The 19,048-nt window shown below is 39.8% G+C and overlaps 1 protein-coding gene across 1 annotated transcript in view; it reads right to left on the bottom strand.

The window, feature by feature from the left end:
* Nucleotides 1-699: 699 nt before the first annotated feature.
* LOC131850291 (U5 small nuclear ribonucleoprotein 200 kDa helicase) overlaps nt 700-19,048 on the bottom strand; it is a 53,171-nt gene continuing 34,822 nt past the window's right edge. The window contains exons 26-41 of the mRNA XM_059200501.1: nt 18,242-18,422; nt 16,525-16,734; nt 15,815-15,915; nt 13,972-14,102; nt 13,100-13,239; nt 11,047-11,283; nt 9,677-9,858; nt 8,820-8,991; nt 8,056-8,216; nt 6,367-6,518; nt 5,143-5,275; nt 4,490-4,637; nt 3,517-3,693; nt 2,403-2,537; nt 1,938-2,045; nt 700-975 (exon numbers count right to left, since the gene is read on the bottom strand). Of these exons, the coding sequence (XP_059056484.1) occupies nt 736-975; nt 1,938-2,045; nt 2,403-2,537; nt 3,517-3,693; nt 4,490-4,637; nt 5,143-5,275; nt 6,367-6,518; nt 8,056-8,216; nt 8,820-8,991; nt 9,677-9,858; nt 11,047-11,283; nt 13,100-13,239; nt 13,972-14,102; nt 15,815-15,915; nt 16,525-16,734; nt 18,242-18,422 (2,608 nt within the window). The 3' untranslated portion in view covers nt 700-735. The remainder of the gene's footprint in view (nt 976-1,937; nt 2,046-2,402; nt 2,538-3,516; nt 3,694-4,489; nt 4,638-5,142; nt 5,276-6,366; nt 6,519-8,055; nt 8,217-8,819; nt 8,992-9,676; nt 9,859-11,046; nt 11,284-13,099; nt 13,240-13,971; nt 14,103-15,814; nt 15,916-16,524; nt 16,735-18,241; nt 18,423-19,048) is intronic.

Here is a 19,048-nt window from a genome sequence, read left to right as displayed (position 1 = left end):
CCTGGAACTGCTCCTATACAGCCATGTCTGCATACTTTTCGTAAATGTTCAGTTGGCATCACTGGCTGTCAAATATTTTCAATATCGATCAATACATTGTTTTTTTAGTACATATGTGATAATTTGTATCCATTATGGAGACTATACTTAGTTGTCAGTAGAATAAATATGTTTGTTAATTGTCTTATTAATAAAGTTTAATCATCCGTATAATTTTTCTTTCTAACTTACTCTAAATGTCTATTGTTGTGATTTCTCATATACTTACTTTAACAGTTTTATCTATACTTACAAATAAATAAAACTGACAAGTATATTTGTAAATTCAAATTAACAGCTTTTCAGTAAATGCATATGAATTTATGTAGGTCATTTAAATTTTTCTTTATATTTTTAAGTTTGTTCTTGATTACCTCTGAAACGGTTGGACCGATTTTGACTGGGATTTCCTTTGTATGTTTATGTTATAAAAGGTGTCATTTAGAAACATGTTTTAGTAAAAATAAGTTCAAATTCCACGAGCGGTCATGATAAGGAAATCCTTAAGTGCTTTATTACTATCTTTAAGAAGGTGAAAGTCGAAAGTAAAAATAAGTGAGAGATATACACAATTTACTCTGATTTTCTCAACTCATTTGGATTTCATTTCTATTCTGTGTTATTCCAGTTACATAAAAATCTTAAAAATAAAACGAAAAATAATTTGAATCAATCTTTATTATCAATATAAACAATTCACTCCGACTCGCTCGACTCTGAGTGAGCGTCACCCACTTCTACATTGAACTTGTACTCCTGGTCGGCTCCTAAATACGCGTCCGACATGAAGTACAGCGTGTATGTGTGACGGCCGGGGCTGCCACACACGAAGTCCAGTCTCACTTTGGCCGTGCGGGCCAGAGACACACGCTTGATGGAGAGTAGCGTATTCGATTTGGGATCCCCGATGACGACCCACCATCCTTCTTCTCGTTTCTGTGTAATGAAAATTAAAACAATCAATCAAGTTTTTGTGGCGTGCAATGGTGTATTTAAAATACATTCTTTTCAATAAATTAAACAATATAAATTACCCATATTATAATACATTAAAAATTTTTAAACAAAGAACAAATATATTGGTTGATATAAATCTGACATTTCTAGAACTTGTAAATGTTACTATAAATCCTATTATTTTTATCCACCAAATGAGAGAGAGAAAGAGAGAGATTCGTTGTCCGTCGCGTCGAGCACACGCAAATCAGTATATTCTCCGCAAATCAACGTTAACGAAACCATCAGCCGCGATCTCCGCGCAATCATCTGTTTAGTACATCATCCAGTGAAACTCATCGTAGTGTTGTGCGTTTTAAAGTGAAACGGCTACGCGTATAATAAGACCTGCACGCGGGGACGACACGAAGCAGGTTGGTCCTTAGTTTCCCTTTTTTTTCCCAACATATATATATATATATATTACAAGAACCTTAAAACGGTTTTTTGGCGTAGAATGGTTTCAAAATTCTTTTTTTTAGTTCAATAAAAAACTACCCTTTAATTACCAATATTACAAATGTAATATTGGTAATTCTTTGAAATTTAAAATAATATATAATTCAATATTAAAATTAATATTAATTTAATAATGCCCCCCAGCCCTATATAATTTAATAAGAAGGATTGTTAGTAATGTGGACTGTTGTTAACTCCTCGTTGCTAACAATGTACCATGTCAGATTGACCTTCACGCGGTTCCCCCTGGAAACCATCCTGATAAATTCTTGGTGAATTGACCACGGTGGACTAACTGACCTGACCTTATGCTCCTCTTATCAACCTCCACTGGTGCCTCGCCAGCATAAACAAAACAAAATTAGCAATTTAAACCAGTGAATAATTTTTTTCGTTTATACAATTATTCCTCTTGGTAATAGTAGTTTAGAAGAAAGAATTACCTGAGGGAAGAACGGCGCAATAACCGGCCCCACGATATCGTCTTCTCTCTCCAGAGACACCTCAACTACTATTGGCTTGCCGGCGCTGAGTCGCCGTTCGTTCTTTACCTGTATTGAGAGATATTTTTAATATATTTTATTTATTTATTTCAGGCTGTTAATGGCTGATATTACAAATACATTATTAACTAATATATCTTACTAATATTATAAACGCGAAAGTTCACGCAAAAAGTACCGAACGGATTTTGATGAAATTTTACAGTAATATAGCTTATACATCAGAATAACATATAGACTATAAATTTCATGCGAGAACAGCTAGTAATAATATAAATTGTCTCTGACAATGTTCGGCGTTTATTACACGAGTATAAATATTTACTTACTGCTTCAATGATTTATTCTTAAAACCTACTATTTAACTTTCTTAAGTGCAATTATACAAAACACCCATATACTGACCTCGTAGGTGAGCTCCACGTTGGGGTATCGGTTACAGAAGCGAGCAACATCCGCCATTTCCGTGGGTGACAGCTGCAGCAGCTTGGCTCTAGCGTTGTCTTCCAATTCCATCACGTCGAACACCGTCTCCACGTTCTAATACCATCAAACACATCTTATTAATATTATAAACTTTTGTTTCGGACTACTCTAATGCTGTTGGCCGCAGCTGGTCTTTACAGTTTCACCGGACGATAGGACTTCAGCGGGGTGAGTGCAAATGGCAATCCAAACTTGCAGAAGGAATTATGGAACGGCTGAAGGCCAACTCCTGAACGTCCTTAGACTTAGTCCGAGGGCACCGCTAGGGTTCGAACCTCAGACGGCTCAAGCTTTTTTTTATCCGGACTACTTTAATGCTGTTGGCCCAGCTGGCCTTTACAGCTTCACCGGACATTAGGGGGCGAGTGCAACTCCTGCCTGACGGATATGACTTTTGTCTGAGGGCACCACTAGTTCGAACCTCGGCTCAAGCCGTTGTAATTTCGATCCCCGTTCACTTCATGACCATCGGGAGTAAAGCGTCATTCTAAACCGCTAGACCGAGTTCCGACCGAGGCCTGTCATAGATGTTTCTTTTTTTACCTCTTTATTTTGGCTACAAACAGTCGTTACCTTCTAATATATAAAATTCTCGTGTCACAGGTTTCCTGTTTATACTCCTCCGAAACGGCTTGACCGATTTTGATGAAATTTTTGATATATACATTCAGTAGGTCTGAGAATAGGTTTATAACTAATTTTTATACCCTAAGTGTAATACTCTATTTTTATTTTTTTTAAAACGTGGTTAGTATATTCTAGTCATCATTTACGTAGAACGAGAAAGCAACTATATCGTCTGTCATACTCTATCTATGAATATAAATTCGTCTCTGATTAGTATTGTCTAATAGTCTATGGTCGCAGATATCGGAAGTAAAGCGGCGTGCTATACCATTAGACCAGCGAAGACGTAGAAGTTCTTCACTTCATGAACCCGCGACCATTATAAGTAAATCTGCATGCTAAACGACAAGATCAGCGAGGCCATCATACAACTTTCACTTCAACATATACAAGTATTGTGTGTGACCTTATCTGCGCAGCGCTGCACTAGTTCGGTGGTGAAGTGCGGCAACTGTCGCAGGTACGAGTCCTTGGCCCACATGGCTTGCGTCACCATCTGGGCCAGCTCCATGGCCGCCACCGCCGGCGACAGCCACCCGCTGCTGGAGACCACGTCTACACACGCCTGGATCAGCCGGATCGCCTGCACAAATGCACAAATTCAAAATATCTTTATTCATGTAGGTCTATTGCAGACTCTTATGATGACAAATTTACGGTCAGTTCGGAATGATTTCGAAATGAGAAGAACTGACAAGAAACTCAGCTCGGATTCTTTTCAAACAAATGTACAAGTTTACAATAATACAGATTCATTTTTAAATTCAAATTTGGGAGATTGCAATACACGCAGACTTTTAATGTAATAAATATTTAATAGATATGATTTGTTAAACATTATATTTATCTGTTTAACCGGTTTGGTACACACACACCATATATACAGACCGTATACCTTTCTCAGGGTCGAAATACCGACCCTGAGAAAGAACATAGGCTACTTTTAATTGCGTAATAATAAAAAAAATTTTTAGCCTAAATAATTTATAATGCAATACAAGGTAACTATTCCACGGGGACGAAGTCGCGGGTACAGCTAGTAATATATCTGCCGGTACCTTGGTGAGTTTAAGGGTCGGTAACGTGTACGTAACACCCCTGGTGTCTCAGGTGTCCATAGGCTACGGTGACCATTTACCATCAGATGAGCCGTATGCTTGTTTCTCACCATTGTAGTATCATCATTATCATTATTACATAGTATAAAATAAAGTCGCTGTCGCTGTCTGTACCTATATATGCTTAAATCTTTAAAACTACGCAACGGATTTTGATGCTGTTTTTTTTAATAGCGTGATTCAAGAGGAAATTTTATATATATAATACATGTACACGCGTGCGAAGCCGGGGTTGGTAGCTAGTAAAGTAATAAAAGAAACCTTGGTGAGTACGGCAGCGGTGTCTGCCTGCAGTTCCGCAGGCAGTTGCATCCGAGACAAATGCGCTTGAAGCAACACGTGAGCTTTCACGTGCGGCTCGTTGTACTTTACGCTGCCGCCAGAGGGAGCCGTCGGCTTGTGTGGTATTCTGAAAGACAATTTTCAGTTTACAGGCACTCCTCGTACATACGGCATGTTAGGTTAAAAAAACTCAGCTCTTATTATTTTAAAATCAGCTAGTACATGTTTACAATAATACAGATTCTTTTTTAAATTCAAAATTAGGCAGAATATCGTGACTGTGTTACTATCAGGAGCGTAGCTACCGTCGTGTCATACGGGGCTCCCGGGCCACGGGACGAGCGTGCGTGCCCAACGTGCAATTTCACAAATCACAAAAACAAAAGACGCATTAGCATATTTAATTTGAATTGTTTGTAAAAATTTTGGAAAAAGTGACAGATAATTATGATGCAGTGGCGAAAAAAAAATGTTTTTCACAAAGACCCTGGGCCTCGCTATGGGTAATAAGGCAGAAATCTTTATCCTTTATAAAGCCCCCCCCCCCACAATTTTTATACGAAGCCCCGTCAAGACACGCTACACTTCTGGTTTTTGTTATAAAAAATACTTATTCAGAATTGTGTACTTACTTGCCAGCGAGTGCCTTGATGATGTTCTCCTCCCGATGCCTGATGCAGAGGTCCGAGTACTCCGCTGCCGAGGATATGATCTCCAGCAGACCGCGGATCTTCGTCTTGTTGGTCAGCGACAAACTGAATAACTCTGTAATAGATTATATTTCGTTAATATTTTTTTTCTTTTCCCTTTGTCTTTTATCAGATTTGATTGTTTTTGTTTTAATTGAGAGTTTTGGGCTATTATCAGGTGTTAAGACCTGTAGCAGTGCGACCTACATACATATATTGTGCTCGCCCTTTTCAAAGTTCGCTACCTAGACCCCTCAGGGACAAGAATTGAAGGATATTTTTAGGAGCGATGGTTTTTATCTCCTCAGGATAGAGTGTATACTTTCCAGAGATATTTCGTTTATATATAAGTGGGCTACAACCACATAGAACGTGTAGTGGTGTTTTTGAGCGAGAATTTTCTTCTGAGAAACTTAACATTAATAAAATTGGTAAGTAGTAACATGGTATCAGGTACTGGTAGTATCAGGGGCGGATCTACCTACGGGCTTTATGGGCTGCAGCTCAGGGCCCCATGGAAACAAAGGGCCCCCAGCCCCCACTGTAAATAATAGGTGATATTTAGATTAAGAAATGTATAATACTAAAAAACTATCATAAGGTTGACAACCCTGCGATTAATCAACCCATGGATATGCGCGTCTATAGAACGGAACGGGGTCGGTGTCGCTTGTTTTTGGTCGGTGTTTTTTTTTTAGTTGAGTAATATAATTAGGTAGGCCCCTCAGTTTTAGCCCAGGGCTCCACAAATACACGATCCGCCCCTGGGTAGAATTCATTAATTTAATAATAGGGGCCGTTCAAGTATTACGCAAGCACTATGGATGACATGGGGGGTAGAAGAGTCTAGATGATGATTACGTCATCGGTAATTTATAACTTTTTTTTCACAAATGGCAACCCTCACATTGTCTTTGCTAAAAAACAATACATTAATTGAAAAATGTTTACGTAAGCATAGGGGGAGGGGGTAAGAGCTTTGCTTACGTAATATTTGAACGGCCCCTTATTAATTTCGAGATGATAAAAACTGACAAGAAACTCAGCTCATATTAAAAAAAAAGTAAAGAATACGAGCTGAGTTTACATACTACATGTTTACAATAATTAAAATTAAAAAATGAATCTGTACATTTTTTAATTTTATTTTGGGGTATAATTATGTACCTATGGTAGTATAATTGATGTAGTAGTAGGAAGCGATCATGCCCAAGTTGAGAGGCTGCACGTCCATGTCATCCTCGATGGCGATGCACTTGGACTGCTCCAGATCTGTGAGGGTCGTCTCCACCAGCTCAGATAGGTGATCCGACAAATGTCTGCAACATAAAATTCAAAAATCCTTTATTAATGTAGGACATTTTAGCCGCTTATGAACGTAAATATTTGTATATTATAATTTTTTCCTTACCGCCCAGTTCAGTATATAGATCCAATTGAGAAGAACTGGCAAGAAACTCAATTGATTTACTTTTTTTTTAAAAGCCAGTTTATTTATGTAGGTATATGTATATAGGTGTCTATGTCTAACATAAAATAAAATCCAGTGCATGAACAACTATTGCCATGCACGCTCGTCATTAGTGAGTCAAAGGCTTTGCTCAGTAAATATGATTAACTGAGCAAAGCTTATTAATCACTAAACGATTACTTGAATGAACATAACCACAATATTTAGATTTAGGTCGGCAACGCTCACGTTACATCCCTGGTGTTTCAGACGTCTATAGGCTACGATAACCGATGGGCCGTATGGTTAAGTGGGTTCTATGTAGTAAAAAAGTTATAGAAACCTTAGGGAGTACGGCATCGGTGTAAGCCTGCAGTTTCGCGGTCAAAAATTTATTTATTAAAACTTTATTGCACAAATACTAAAATTGCACAGTGCTTAGTGATCAACTATAATCAGGACGAGGGAGAGAGATGAATCTCTAGACTCTACATTGTGGGGTTTTAGACGGGTATATTAAGGTTTCTGAAGGCTCGGCAACGCATACGTGACACCCCTGGTGTTTCAGGCGTCCATAGGCTACGGTAACCATATACCATCAGATGGGCTGGTGAAAAATAAGCAGAGCAATATAAACAATCTGAATAAAAGAAGGGTATATTAAGGTTTCTTAAGGGTCGGTAACGCGTACGTGACACCCCTAGTGTTTCAGGCGTTCATAGGCTACGGTAACCATATACCATCAGATGGGCTGGTGAAAAATAAGCAGAGCAATATAAACAATCTGAATAAAAGAAGGGTATATTAAGGTTTCTTAAGGGTCGGTAACGCGTACGTGACACCCCTAGTGTTTCAAACGTTCATAGGCTACGGTAACCATATACCATCAGATGGGTTGGTGAAAAATAAGCAGAGCAATATAAACAATCTGAATAAAAGAAGGGTATATTAAGGTTTCTTAAGGGTCGGTAACGCGTACGTGACACCCCTAGTGTTTCAGGCGTTCATAGGCTACGGTAACCGTTTCCCATCAGATGAGTAGTGAAAACACCAGAGTAATTTCAACAATCGGAATAGAATAGAAAATCATTTATTCAAATAAACTTAACTTAAGCACTTTTGAATAGTCATAATTTTTTTTTATCTACCGCTCGTTCGGTAAGCTGTCTCATCACAAGAAGAACGAGCAAGAAACTTGTGTGTTGCTCTTTTAAATAATCCTTGTAAGTTTACATTTACAAGTCGAAATGTGTGAATACAAACTACCAACAAGCACTGATTTTTTTGGGTCATATATAAATATATGGACTCAGGAATACAAATGTTTGCATCATTTGCAGAACTCAACCCGCGACCATTGGAAACGAAGAGGCTTAACCACTAGACCGCTGCGTAAATATTTGTACCTGTGCGTGACTCCTTGGAGATTGTAGTAATTTGGATTCTGCGTGAGCCGCCGGTACAAGAACGTCCATGTCAGATAGTCGACGGCGTCTTGCTTGTTCTCTATGGTCTTCGTTACGATTTCCGCGTTCATGTGGTCGTGTAGTCTATGGTCCAGGTGACTCTGGTGAAGATGTGATTCAGTTTATACATACATTCATTTATTATTTATTTTTTTAATAATAATTGTTGGATATTTGAAAAGAAAGAAAGAAAAATATATTATTCAGTGCAATGTAAAAAATACAATACAATCATACATTATAAATAACAAACGAAAAAAAAAAGTTCAAATATAACATATAAACTTAATTTACCGTGTAGATAATTAAAAATAAACATAAAATAATCATTTTTTACATCCATATATGCACTGAAATGGCTCCATTCAACTTTAATGTATGTCCTATGTTAACATACAGCTGGTTTTCAGTGGCACCAAAACGAGGAAAACAATATATATATAAAAGGGAGAGAGAGAGAGCATTATTTAAAAATATTAATGATAATAATTAAACCGAATTACAACTAATTAACTTAAAATAACATTAATAAACATTAAACATATATATGTATACAACAACTTGCTATAAGATTTATAAGTTAAATAGTACATAGATAATTCTTATATAGTTTTTTAAATGTGAATAATGAATGATAATATTTTCAAATAACTTTATACACATGTCAATAAATCGGTAATCAATTTCAAGATATGGGTGGTCACCTCGAGTGGTAGACAGTCGTTGAGCAGCTTGGTGAAGAAGGTCTTGTGGTGTGCGACGCACATGAGCACCGCCACCGAGTGGTCGTCCTCGAGGGGGCGGCACGCTCGTCCCAGCATCTGCAGCACCGTCGTGATCGGGTACTGCTCGTAGGAATGCATCTTGCCGTTGTACCTGCGAGGTATCATACACATACAGGTACATATACAGGTTATACATATATATTTATAAATTTTCGTCTTTAATACACATTATTTATATTAATACAACACAAATAATTTTATGACAAACTAGCTGTTCTCGTCTGATAACTAACCGTTAATTACTGCACTCTATCGGCAGCTTTGGTTAAATAACGGTAGCTAACGGGTTTTTATAACCAGTTGTGACACATATCTATATGTATTATTATTACTTAGGCGGAATCTAGTAGTATGAGGGCGGTACTCACGTGTGGGTGTCGGCCACGACGACGGTGTGCACGTGGGCCGCGAACCCCCAGGCGAGCTCGGCGGCCAGCACGCACAGCTGCACGGCGCCCGACTCCAGCTGCTGCACCAGCCACAGTATGAGGGCGGTACTCACGTGTGGGTGTCGGCCACGACGACGGTGTGCACGTGGGCCGCGAACCCCCAGGCGAGCTCGGCGGCCAGCACGCACAGCTGCACGGCGCCCGACTCCAGCAGCTGCTGCACCAGCCACAGTATGAGGGCGGTACTCACGTGTGGGTGTCGGCCACGACGACGGTGTGCACGTGGGCCGCGAACCCCCAGGCGAGCTCGGCGGCCAGCACGCACAGCTGCACGGCGCCCGACTCCAGCAGCTGCTGCACCAGCCACAGTATGAGGGCGGTACTCACGTGTGGGTGTCGGCCACGACGACGGTGTGCACGTGGGCCGCGAACCCCCAGGCGAGCTCGGCGGCCAGCACGCACAGCTGCACGGCGCCCGACTCCAGCAGCTGCTGCACCACGCGCCGGTCGCCGGGCTCCACGCCCGAGTGCAGGTACGCCACGCCCGCCGCCAGCGTCTCCTTCAGCATCTGGCCGCACCATGTACACGGTGAGTCGCGGGGGCATGGTAAGACATACGTACAGGGTGTATACAGGTTGAGTCAGAAAAGGAATGTTAAACCATAACGACCAGTTTTTCTACAATTTTCGAAGTGAAACTTCTATATAATCTAGTAAGAATACACCACGTATTAGGAATTTTCGATCATGAAAAAGGTTTACCGTCTCATGAAGGGTTTGTGGTGACGGAGAGACTGATTGAGAGTTGTGTATTGAGAAAAAGAGTCAGCATCTGACCGCATGTTATACAAATTGAGTCAGAAAGAGTTATGCTAAACCACAAGGAACAGTCACAAACATTTCTATATAGACGGATTAAGATTTTTGATCACGAAAAAGCTTTACTTTGTCATAGAAGATGGCGGCGGAGTTGCGTTGTGTGAGAAAAGTCAGCATATGACCACACATTATACAGGATGTGTCGGAAAGGACATACTAAGCAAGGTACTTAGTATGTATGTAGTATTAGGATTTCTCGGTCATGAAAAAGCTTTACCGTCTCGTGAATGGCTGGTGACGGCGAAGAGGCGGTTTTAAAGTTGCGTTGTGAGGGAACTTATTCGTTAGAGTTTCACTTCTATTATATGTCCTAGTATACATTCGTTTTTTTTTATCATATCCCCATCATTAACAAGCCTCGTCGACCTTCAGTCTCGGTGGTCTCAGTGTATTGGGGGGTTTGGATTATTGTCAAGTACTAAGACCTGTAACATTGCGACCTGTATAGATGTTTTGTGTTTATCACGGTGTAGCACATTGCTTTAATTCCGATGGTCATGGGTTCGATTGCTCGCAAAGTAGAAACATTTGTGCTTATGAGTATGATTGTTTGTATATTGGTATAACCTTGAACTTAGTTAACATGTTCGGCTCGAAGAAGACCAGTGAACAAATAGGTACCGTGAGGTAAAAAAAGCTGCTACTGAGGGTTCCAGTTGAAATTATTATACAATAAGTCAATAAAACTAAAAATATCTTGTTAGCCTATCTTAATAGCGCCATTTACACTTACATGTGGCGCCATCTAGTTTGCACGGAGTGAATTAATATTACTTAAATCTCTAACTGGGTGTTTTCTAGGTATATTATGTAATGTATTTACAAATTATCAGGTGTCTAGACGGCGCCGAGTGGAGCAAAGACCGGGACTGACAAACCTTGTCGTGTATCCGCTTGAGGAAGGGCTGCACGAGGTCTGGGCGCGCGTGCAGGAACCTGGTGGGGCGGCCGTGGGCGGCGGCGAGCGCGAGGAGGTCGGCGGCCAGCAGGCGCGCGTGGCGCCGCGACGGCACGAACACCGCCGCCGGCCGCGCGCCCGCCGCGCGCTCCAGCGCCGCGTAGATCGGCTTCGTCATGGCCGCCAGCCGCGACCCCGCGTGAGATATGTTGAAGCCCTGGTAAACGTATCCACACATACATTTCTCTACTTTCAAAGATCGGCTTCGTCATGGCCGCCAGCCGCGACCCCGCGTGAGATATGTTGAAGCCCTGGTAAACGTATCCACACATACATTTCTCTACTTTCAAAGATCGGCTTCGTCATGGCCGCCAGCCGCGACCCCGCGTGAGATATGTTGAAGCCCTGGTAAACGTATCCACACATACATTTCTCTACTTTCAAAGATCGGCTTCGTCATGGCCGCCAGCCGCGACCCCGCGTGAGATATGTTGAAGCCCTGGTAAACGTATCCACACATACATTTCTCTACTTTCAAAGATCGGCTTCGTCATGGCCGCCAGCCGCGACCCCGCGTGAGATATGTTGAAGCCCTGGTAAACGTATCCACACTTTCATTTCTCTACTTTCAAAGATCGGCTTCGTCATGGCCGCCAGCCGCGACCCCGCGTGAGATATGTTGAAGCCCTGGTAAACGTATCCACACTTTCATTTCTCTACTTTCAAAGATCGGCTTCGTCATGGCCGCCAGCCGCGACCCCGCGTGAGATATGTTGAAGCCCTGGTAAACGTATCCACACATTCATTTCTCTACTTTCAAAGATCGGCTTCGTCATGGCCGCCAGCCGCGACCCCGCGTGAGATATGTTGAAGCCCTGGTAAACGTATCCATACTTTCATTTCTTTACTTTGAGAAAATCCCTCGTGCCCCCTCATCCCCCTCCCCCACTCTTATAGAAATCGCTACGCACTCATTATTACTGTAATCAGATAATATTGTCAGAGCTATGGATTTAAAATTTTTCTATAAAAACATTATTATCGTTAACAAATTCTTCAATTTTATAGTAAGCTTTTCTGCAAAGGAACTGTTTTATTTGACATTTAAATCTTTTTTCTGGCTGATTTATAACAGACTCTGGTATTTTATTGTAAAACCTTACGCAATTACCATAAAACGAATTACTAACTGTAGCCAAACGACATTTAGGTAAATATATATATATATAAATATTGAAGCCCTGGTAAACGTATCCACACATTCATTTCTTTACTTTGAGAAAATCCCTCGTGCCCCCTCATCCCCCTCCCCCACTCTCCCCACGGGGTAGGTAAGCGGATACTGTGAGACTGTGACACTCCTGCTAACTAAAAACATCAAGGTGGAGCGCTTTTAAAACCATGGGCATAGCTAGTACCATAATAAACTCTTCATTGTGAACAGAGAAAATAATAACAAAAACATCGTCAGCTCGCACAACTGAAGTTACCAAGTAATATTACAAGGCGCAGCTTGAGAATGAATATCATCGAACTTACACTTAACATCTCGCCACCGAGAACGACTACGAATACTTATATTTATTTCATTCTCTGTTCTATATACATTTAATCATATAAAGTCATCCTCCACATATATTGTATTTAAATTCTTCTGAGTTCATTGGTTCACATCCGGCTCGAAGGACCATAAACAGTACGGTCCTGAGCTAAGAATTAGAGAGTTAAATACAATATATGTGCACTGTAAATGTTATTAATTAAAAAAATTGCATTAAATCTGATACAAGATATTATTTTCTACCTCAGACTACTGTCGTCAACTTTACTTAAGCAGTAGTGAGAATGTGGCGTAATGTAGCGTAGTGTGGCGTAATGTATTATAGCGTGGTGTAGTGTGATATAGAGTAGAGTAGTGTGGTGTAAAGTGGCGCAGTATAGCGGAGTATGATGTGGTATGGCGTACTGTGGCGTAATATGGCACAGTGTGGCGTAATGCGGCGTAGTATGGTATATGTCGTCGTGAGGTGTACCTGTATGTGCAGCTCTAACGGCAGCGGCCTGACGCTGGGGTGGAAGTTGAAGGTGGCGTTGGCGCTGCAGCCGAGCCACTGCGCCACGTCACGCGCGTCCGCCAGCGGCAGGGACAGAGCCACCATGCGGATCGGACGACCTGCATACATACAACGTTGTTTTGCCATATAAATTTAAATGGCTATTAAAAAATAGGGGTTGGGTATAGAAGGGTGAAAATGTAGATATAGACTACAGCATGGGGTTTTTCAAAAAGAGTAAAAATATTAAGATTTCTTAAGGGACGGCAACGCGCACGTGACACCCCTGGTGTTTCAGGCGTCCATAGGTTACGGTAACCATCAGATGAGCTGTATGCTTGTTTACCACTATAGTAGGTTAAAAAAAGAAAATGTAGGGTTGTATGTATTTTTAATGCCACATAATAAAGTAAAAAAATATTCAAAAAATTTCAATACAAAATTGCGGTGTGGACAACCCTTATAACTTAGGAGTATGAAAAATAGATAATATCCGAGTCTCAAACCTACTTAATATGCATATAAAATTTCATAAAAAGCAAGCCGTTTCGAGCCGTATAATAACTAACATTGTGACTCGAGAATTTTATATATAATATATCTTATATATATAAAATTCTCGTGTCACAATCGAGTATAGTTTGCCGAGATGAATTACGAGTTCCAATAGTAGCAACAAACGAAGACGTGTGAAAGTAGACGCATATGTCTGCTCATAAAACATTTCATTTACCATCTACCCGCTGCTCTTCAGTTTACTCGTGATCATGGCGGTTGAAATACTACCGAAATATCGGGAACTCAATAAATATAACATGGTAAGATCCCGTGAATATTGTTACTCCACTGACCTATCTGTGAGGCGATGTACCTCATCCGGGAACAGACCACTTCTAATACTGGCCCCTCTTCTCCGCCGAGCAGTTGTAACGCGTCGACTATGAATAGTGACACACTTTGAACACTTTTGCGCACTTTCCATCTGTAATTATACATGAAATTATGTCAAAAACATTGTTTAAAAATGTAGATAGGCATTTTTGCATACCCTCTTCACTCCTAGATTTATAAATAGGCCATATAGGCCGCGGCATGGGGGCGGCAGCGTCCTAGGGGCGGCAGCTTCCTAGGGGCGGCAGCTTCCTAGGGGCGGCAGCGTCCTAGGGGCGGCAGATTTCAGAGGGAGGACGATCACTCGATTTCAGAGGATAAAAGTAAAACACGTTCACTTGTTTTCTCATGGTTTTTTATACTTTAAATAAATCCCTATAGAAACTCATTTCTATAGAAACCTATGTATATTATCGCGTGAATGATTGATGAGAGCAGCAGTTTAACCTTCTTTACTACAAATAGAAAATTATTATTTTTTAAAAGATGGGGCAGCGGAAATATAATTACCTACACTCATCATTACATAGTATAAAACAGAGTCGCTGTTGCTGTCTGTCTGTATCTATGTATGCTTAAATCTTTAAAACTATGCAACGGAATTTGAAGCAGTTTTTAATAGATAGAGTGATTCTAGAGGAAGGTTTATATGTATAATACATGTACACCTGGGCGAAACCGGGGCGAGTAGATATAAATCCAGCACTACCTCTATCTCCCTACCATGATGTTGAATGTTGCAAATTGGCACCTTATGGGCCGATATGCGTGTGCGATGGCCCTAATATATAATGAAAAGAGTGGTGAAACTAAGTGTTTAATAATAATAATAAAAACTAGTTATTGTAGATAAAAAAAGAACAAATAATTACAAAAAAGAAAGAAGAAAAATATGCGAACAGAATATAGATAATGGATAGGCGGCCTTATCACTGAAAGCGATCTCTTACAGACAACCGGGGAGATAGAAGTATTGGGTGATGGAAAGGTAGGTGGAGCACTATAAAAAGAGAGTTAAATATTATTAATACTAAATACATATACATACAAATACTAAACGTATATATATAGAAATAGAAATAATCGTTATTCAAATAAACTCATTACAAGCACTTTTGAATAGTCATATTTTGATTCTACCACTCATTCGGAATGGAGATTCATCACAAGATGAATGAGCAAGAAACTTGTGTGTTGATCTTTTTAATAGATGTTTTGTTATATCAATAATTACAGTATAATAAGTAAGAGGCATGCGATAATCAACATAGAAATCGCTACGCACTCATTATTAGTGTAATCAGATAATATTGTCAATGCTATGGATTTAAAGTTTTTCTATAAAAACATTATAGAAAAACGTTAACGAATTCTTCAATTTTATAGTAAGCTTTTTTGCAAAGGAACTGTTTTATTTGACATTTAAATCTTTTTTCTGGCAGATTTATAACAGACTCTGGTATTTTATTGTAAAACCTTACGCAATTGCCATAAAACGAATTACTTACTTTAGCCAAACGACATTTAGGTAAAAAAAATATATATATAAATAAGATACACATACATAAATAAAATATATAAAAAAAATACATGTATGACGAAACAAAACATTAAAGTTTTTTAATTAGAGAAAAAGTGGGATTTGACTAGATTTTTGAAAATGGAATGTGATTGAGTAGATCTAATAGAAAGTGGCAAGGAGTTCCAAAGACAAATAGCGTGGACAGTAAAAAATTGAAGTCAATGGCAACTAAATGTATTTTCCCTAGAATGTTGTGACTTTTGCGCATTTGCTACACTCACCTGCGCGAGAGCACATCCCATTTCTCAGCTGTGGTGATTATAATCTGTCCTTTGTTCAGTAATTTGTGATCGGTCGCCGTCTCCCCCGTCAGCTGGACTACCTGTGAACAAACTTTCGTATAACACCCAACACATATATAGGAGGAGAGGGGGTTGCTAGTTAAAAGTAAAAGTGCTAGTAATCAAAGCAAGTATAGACTGCTAGTTACTCAACTGATTTTTACTCTATTATGTTTAGTATCTTTAAGCTCTGGTTATTATGGGACTAGATGGCATTGTGTGAATTGTTCAGGGGTGTCATTACATCATTATTATCCAGTGTCCTCACCCATTAGATCACTGAGATCATCAAGTCATCGTTATTTGGTCTATGGTACCATTAAATTGAACTTGATAGCGAGTCTATGGTACCAGTGCGAACACAATGTGGGCTAGAATGTCTTTAGATAAAATAGAATATATAGGAAACATCATGACCAATATAAACAAATATTTGTATAATGCGAGAATCGAACCCGCGACCATTGAAAGTAAGACCATGTGCCAACCCAGTACACCACCAAATTCATCAAAATTCATAATCAACTTGTCTATGGTACCTTTAAGTTGAACCTGGTACGGAATCTATAGTACCGATCTGCGAACACAAACTTGTCTATGGTACAGACCACCGAAATCATCAAAAATCACCGTTATTTTATCTATGGTACCTTTAAATTGAACCTGGTACCGAATCTATGGTACCAGTCAGCGAACACGATGTCTGCGAGGGCGTCCTTGGGTAGCAGGTAGACCGCGCGCGGTGTGGTGGTGGTGGACAGTAGCCGCAGCAGCGCCAGTTCTGCCACCACCGACTTGCCGGAGCCCGACGGAGCACCCACGAACACGTTGTCATCCGAGTTGTAGACCGCGTTGAACACCTGTGTATATATAATATCTATTAATATAGACATATGGACCAGGAGGAACCTGACATTGAGGTGACGCAACTAGAGTCAAGTCATAACGCGAGTTTCAAGTTTGTGGCTTGAGTCCCACACTGCCCACCTTTATGAAGGAGCACTACTGGCTGAAGGGAGTGGTGTATCGGCGCTACCGTGGCATATTGCCGTCGTCATTGCCGTGAGCAGACAATTTATATATACTTTTATTTTATATTTAATATCTTTCGTATGTATGTTAATCTGTAAGGTATTTATAATAATCGTTACATAGTATAAAACAAAGTCACTGTCGCTGTCTGTCCTTCCCTCCATATGCTTAAATCTTTAAAACTACAGAACAAATTTTGAAGCGGTTTTTTAAATAGATAGAGTGATTCAAGAGGAATGTTTGTATGTATAATACATGCATAATATTGTAGAGAAACACTGATTAATTTAGAGATTTCTAATGTAATGTTGTATATAAACACATTTTTTTGCGCTTACGTTGCAAACGCTGTCTGCACCCCACGAGATGAATCTCAATAATGTACTACAGTATTGTACACCACAAAAAGGTCAACAAAAAAAGTCCGCGATGGTATATGTCTATCTCTTAAGGATAACCAACAATAACCTTTTTTTATCCTTTACATTTTACGGGAAAAAATGGCTTATTTACGAAGCGATTTTAAGCAATACAGCATTAATTTTTATCTCACTAAGTACCTTCAATAGATCGTCCATTTAATATATGTAGATCAATAAAGCCCTTTACAGCATGTAATATAAATTAATATTTCCGAAGATATTACAGATTTAAATACATAGACCATTATTACAGACTAGCTTTTGCCCACGGCTTCGTTCGCGTAGTAGTAAGTATTATTACTAATTAGGTGTAGTTTTTGCGGCTTTACTTTTGTTTAGCGTGTGTAAAAAATTAGAGCCTAAAAAATCTATGAAGATTTATACAAACTTTCATCCCCCATTTTATCCCCTTAGCGGTGGAATTTATCAAAATCCTTTCTTAGCGGATGCCTACGTCATAGTAGCTTTATGCATGCAAAGTCTCGGCCCGATCGGTTTAAAATTGACAAAGTTTCATACAAACTTTCATCCTCTATTTTATCCTCTTGGGGGTAGAATTAAACAAAATCCTTTCTTAGCGGATGCCTACGTCATAACATCTACCTGCATGCCAAATTTCGGCCCGATCCGTCCAGTGGTTTGGGCTGTGCGTTGATAGATCACTATGTCAGTCACCTTTGAGATATATATATTTAGATTTAAAATGCAAAAAAGGGACACGCTCTTTCATGAGTAAACAAAACATGTATGTACTGTCTAATGACAAAAGCTGTAAACGTTGTTTATAACTAGATTTTGTAGTAGGTAGGTATAGTTAGTATCAGAATTACACTCGTGCGAAGCCGGGTCGCTAGTATGCTATAAATTTCACGCTAGTGAAACCGCGACAGATAGTAAAGAATATATAAAATACCTGTGTTTGCACGGGATTGAACTGCGGGAAGGTCTCGTTGTACAATTCCTCGTACTTCGGGTTCCGCAAGGCCGATATGGGGAGGGGCTGCAGATCCAGGAGCTCGGTAGGGGGCAGGTTCTTCTCCGGCAGGATGAGGTGGCGGAAGGAGACCGGGAGTTGGGTCTCCGCTGCTATCCATCTGTCAATAAAATAAAGGTTATAAAAATTATAATAATAAAAATAATAATTTCTGACTAAAATGTCGTATTGTTCAAAATCTACCCTATACCATCGTAAGCACAGATTATTATATTAGAGTCCGTTAGTTTTCTGTTCCCACGTCTTTCCTTCCCCTCCCTTAACTAGTAACAAACGGACCGTACAGCGGCATTGACGCGCGCACGCATTTGTTGTGAATTAAAATAAATTAGAACTGTGAAACCTACTGTGAAACTGGAAAGCTAGCGAAGATACCTTCGAGACCCTGAAGCCCAAGAAATCCGCAGAACCATACAGGTACGTGACATACATAGTAAATTCCCTAACATTTTGGTAGCAGAGTAGTTTCCCAAACACGTATAGTTTTCTTTTTTAATCCCGGAAACAAATTATACATTACCGATTGCCAGGTTGCTGCATTTTATAAATAGGATTGTGGCACTATCAGTAATAAATATTAATTACCCATTGCTATAACAAATGTTACTGTTATAGAACTTTGAATTACGCCGAAGAAGTCTTGTTGTAAGAAAGAAAAAAACCTCGGTAGTCTAGTGGTTTAGCACACCGCTTTACTTCCGATGGTCGCGGGTTCGATTACTTGCA

The sequence above is a fragment of the Achroia grisella genome, unplaced genomic scaffold (genome assembly GCF_030625045.1).
Source record: "Achroia grisella isolate CSIRO2021 unplaced genomic scaffold, CSIRO_AGI_Agris_v1 utg719, whole genome shotgun sequence".
Lineage (NCBI taxonomy): Eukaryota > Metazoa > Arthropoda > Insecta > Lepidoptera > Pyralidae > Achroia > Achroia grisella.
The sequence above is the reverse complement of the archived record's forward strand: the minus strand, read 5'-3'. Positions and strand labels throughout refer to the sequence as shown.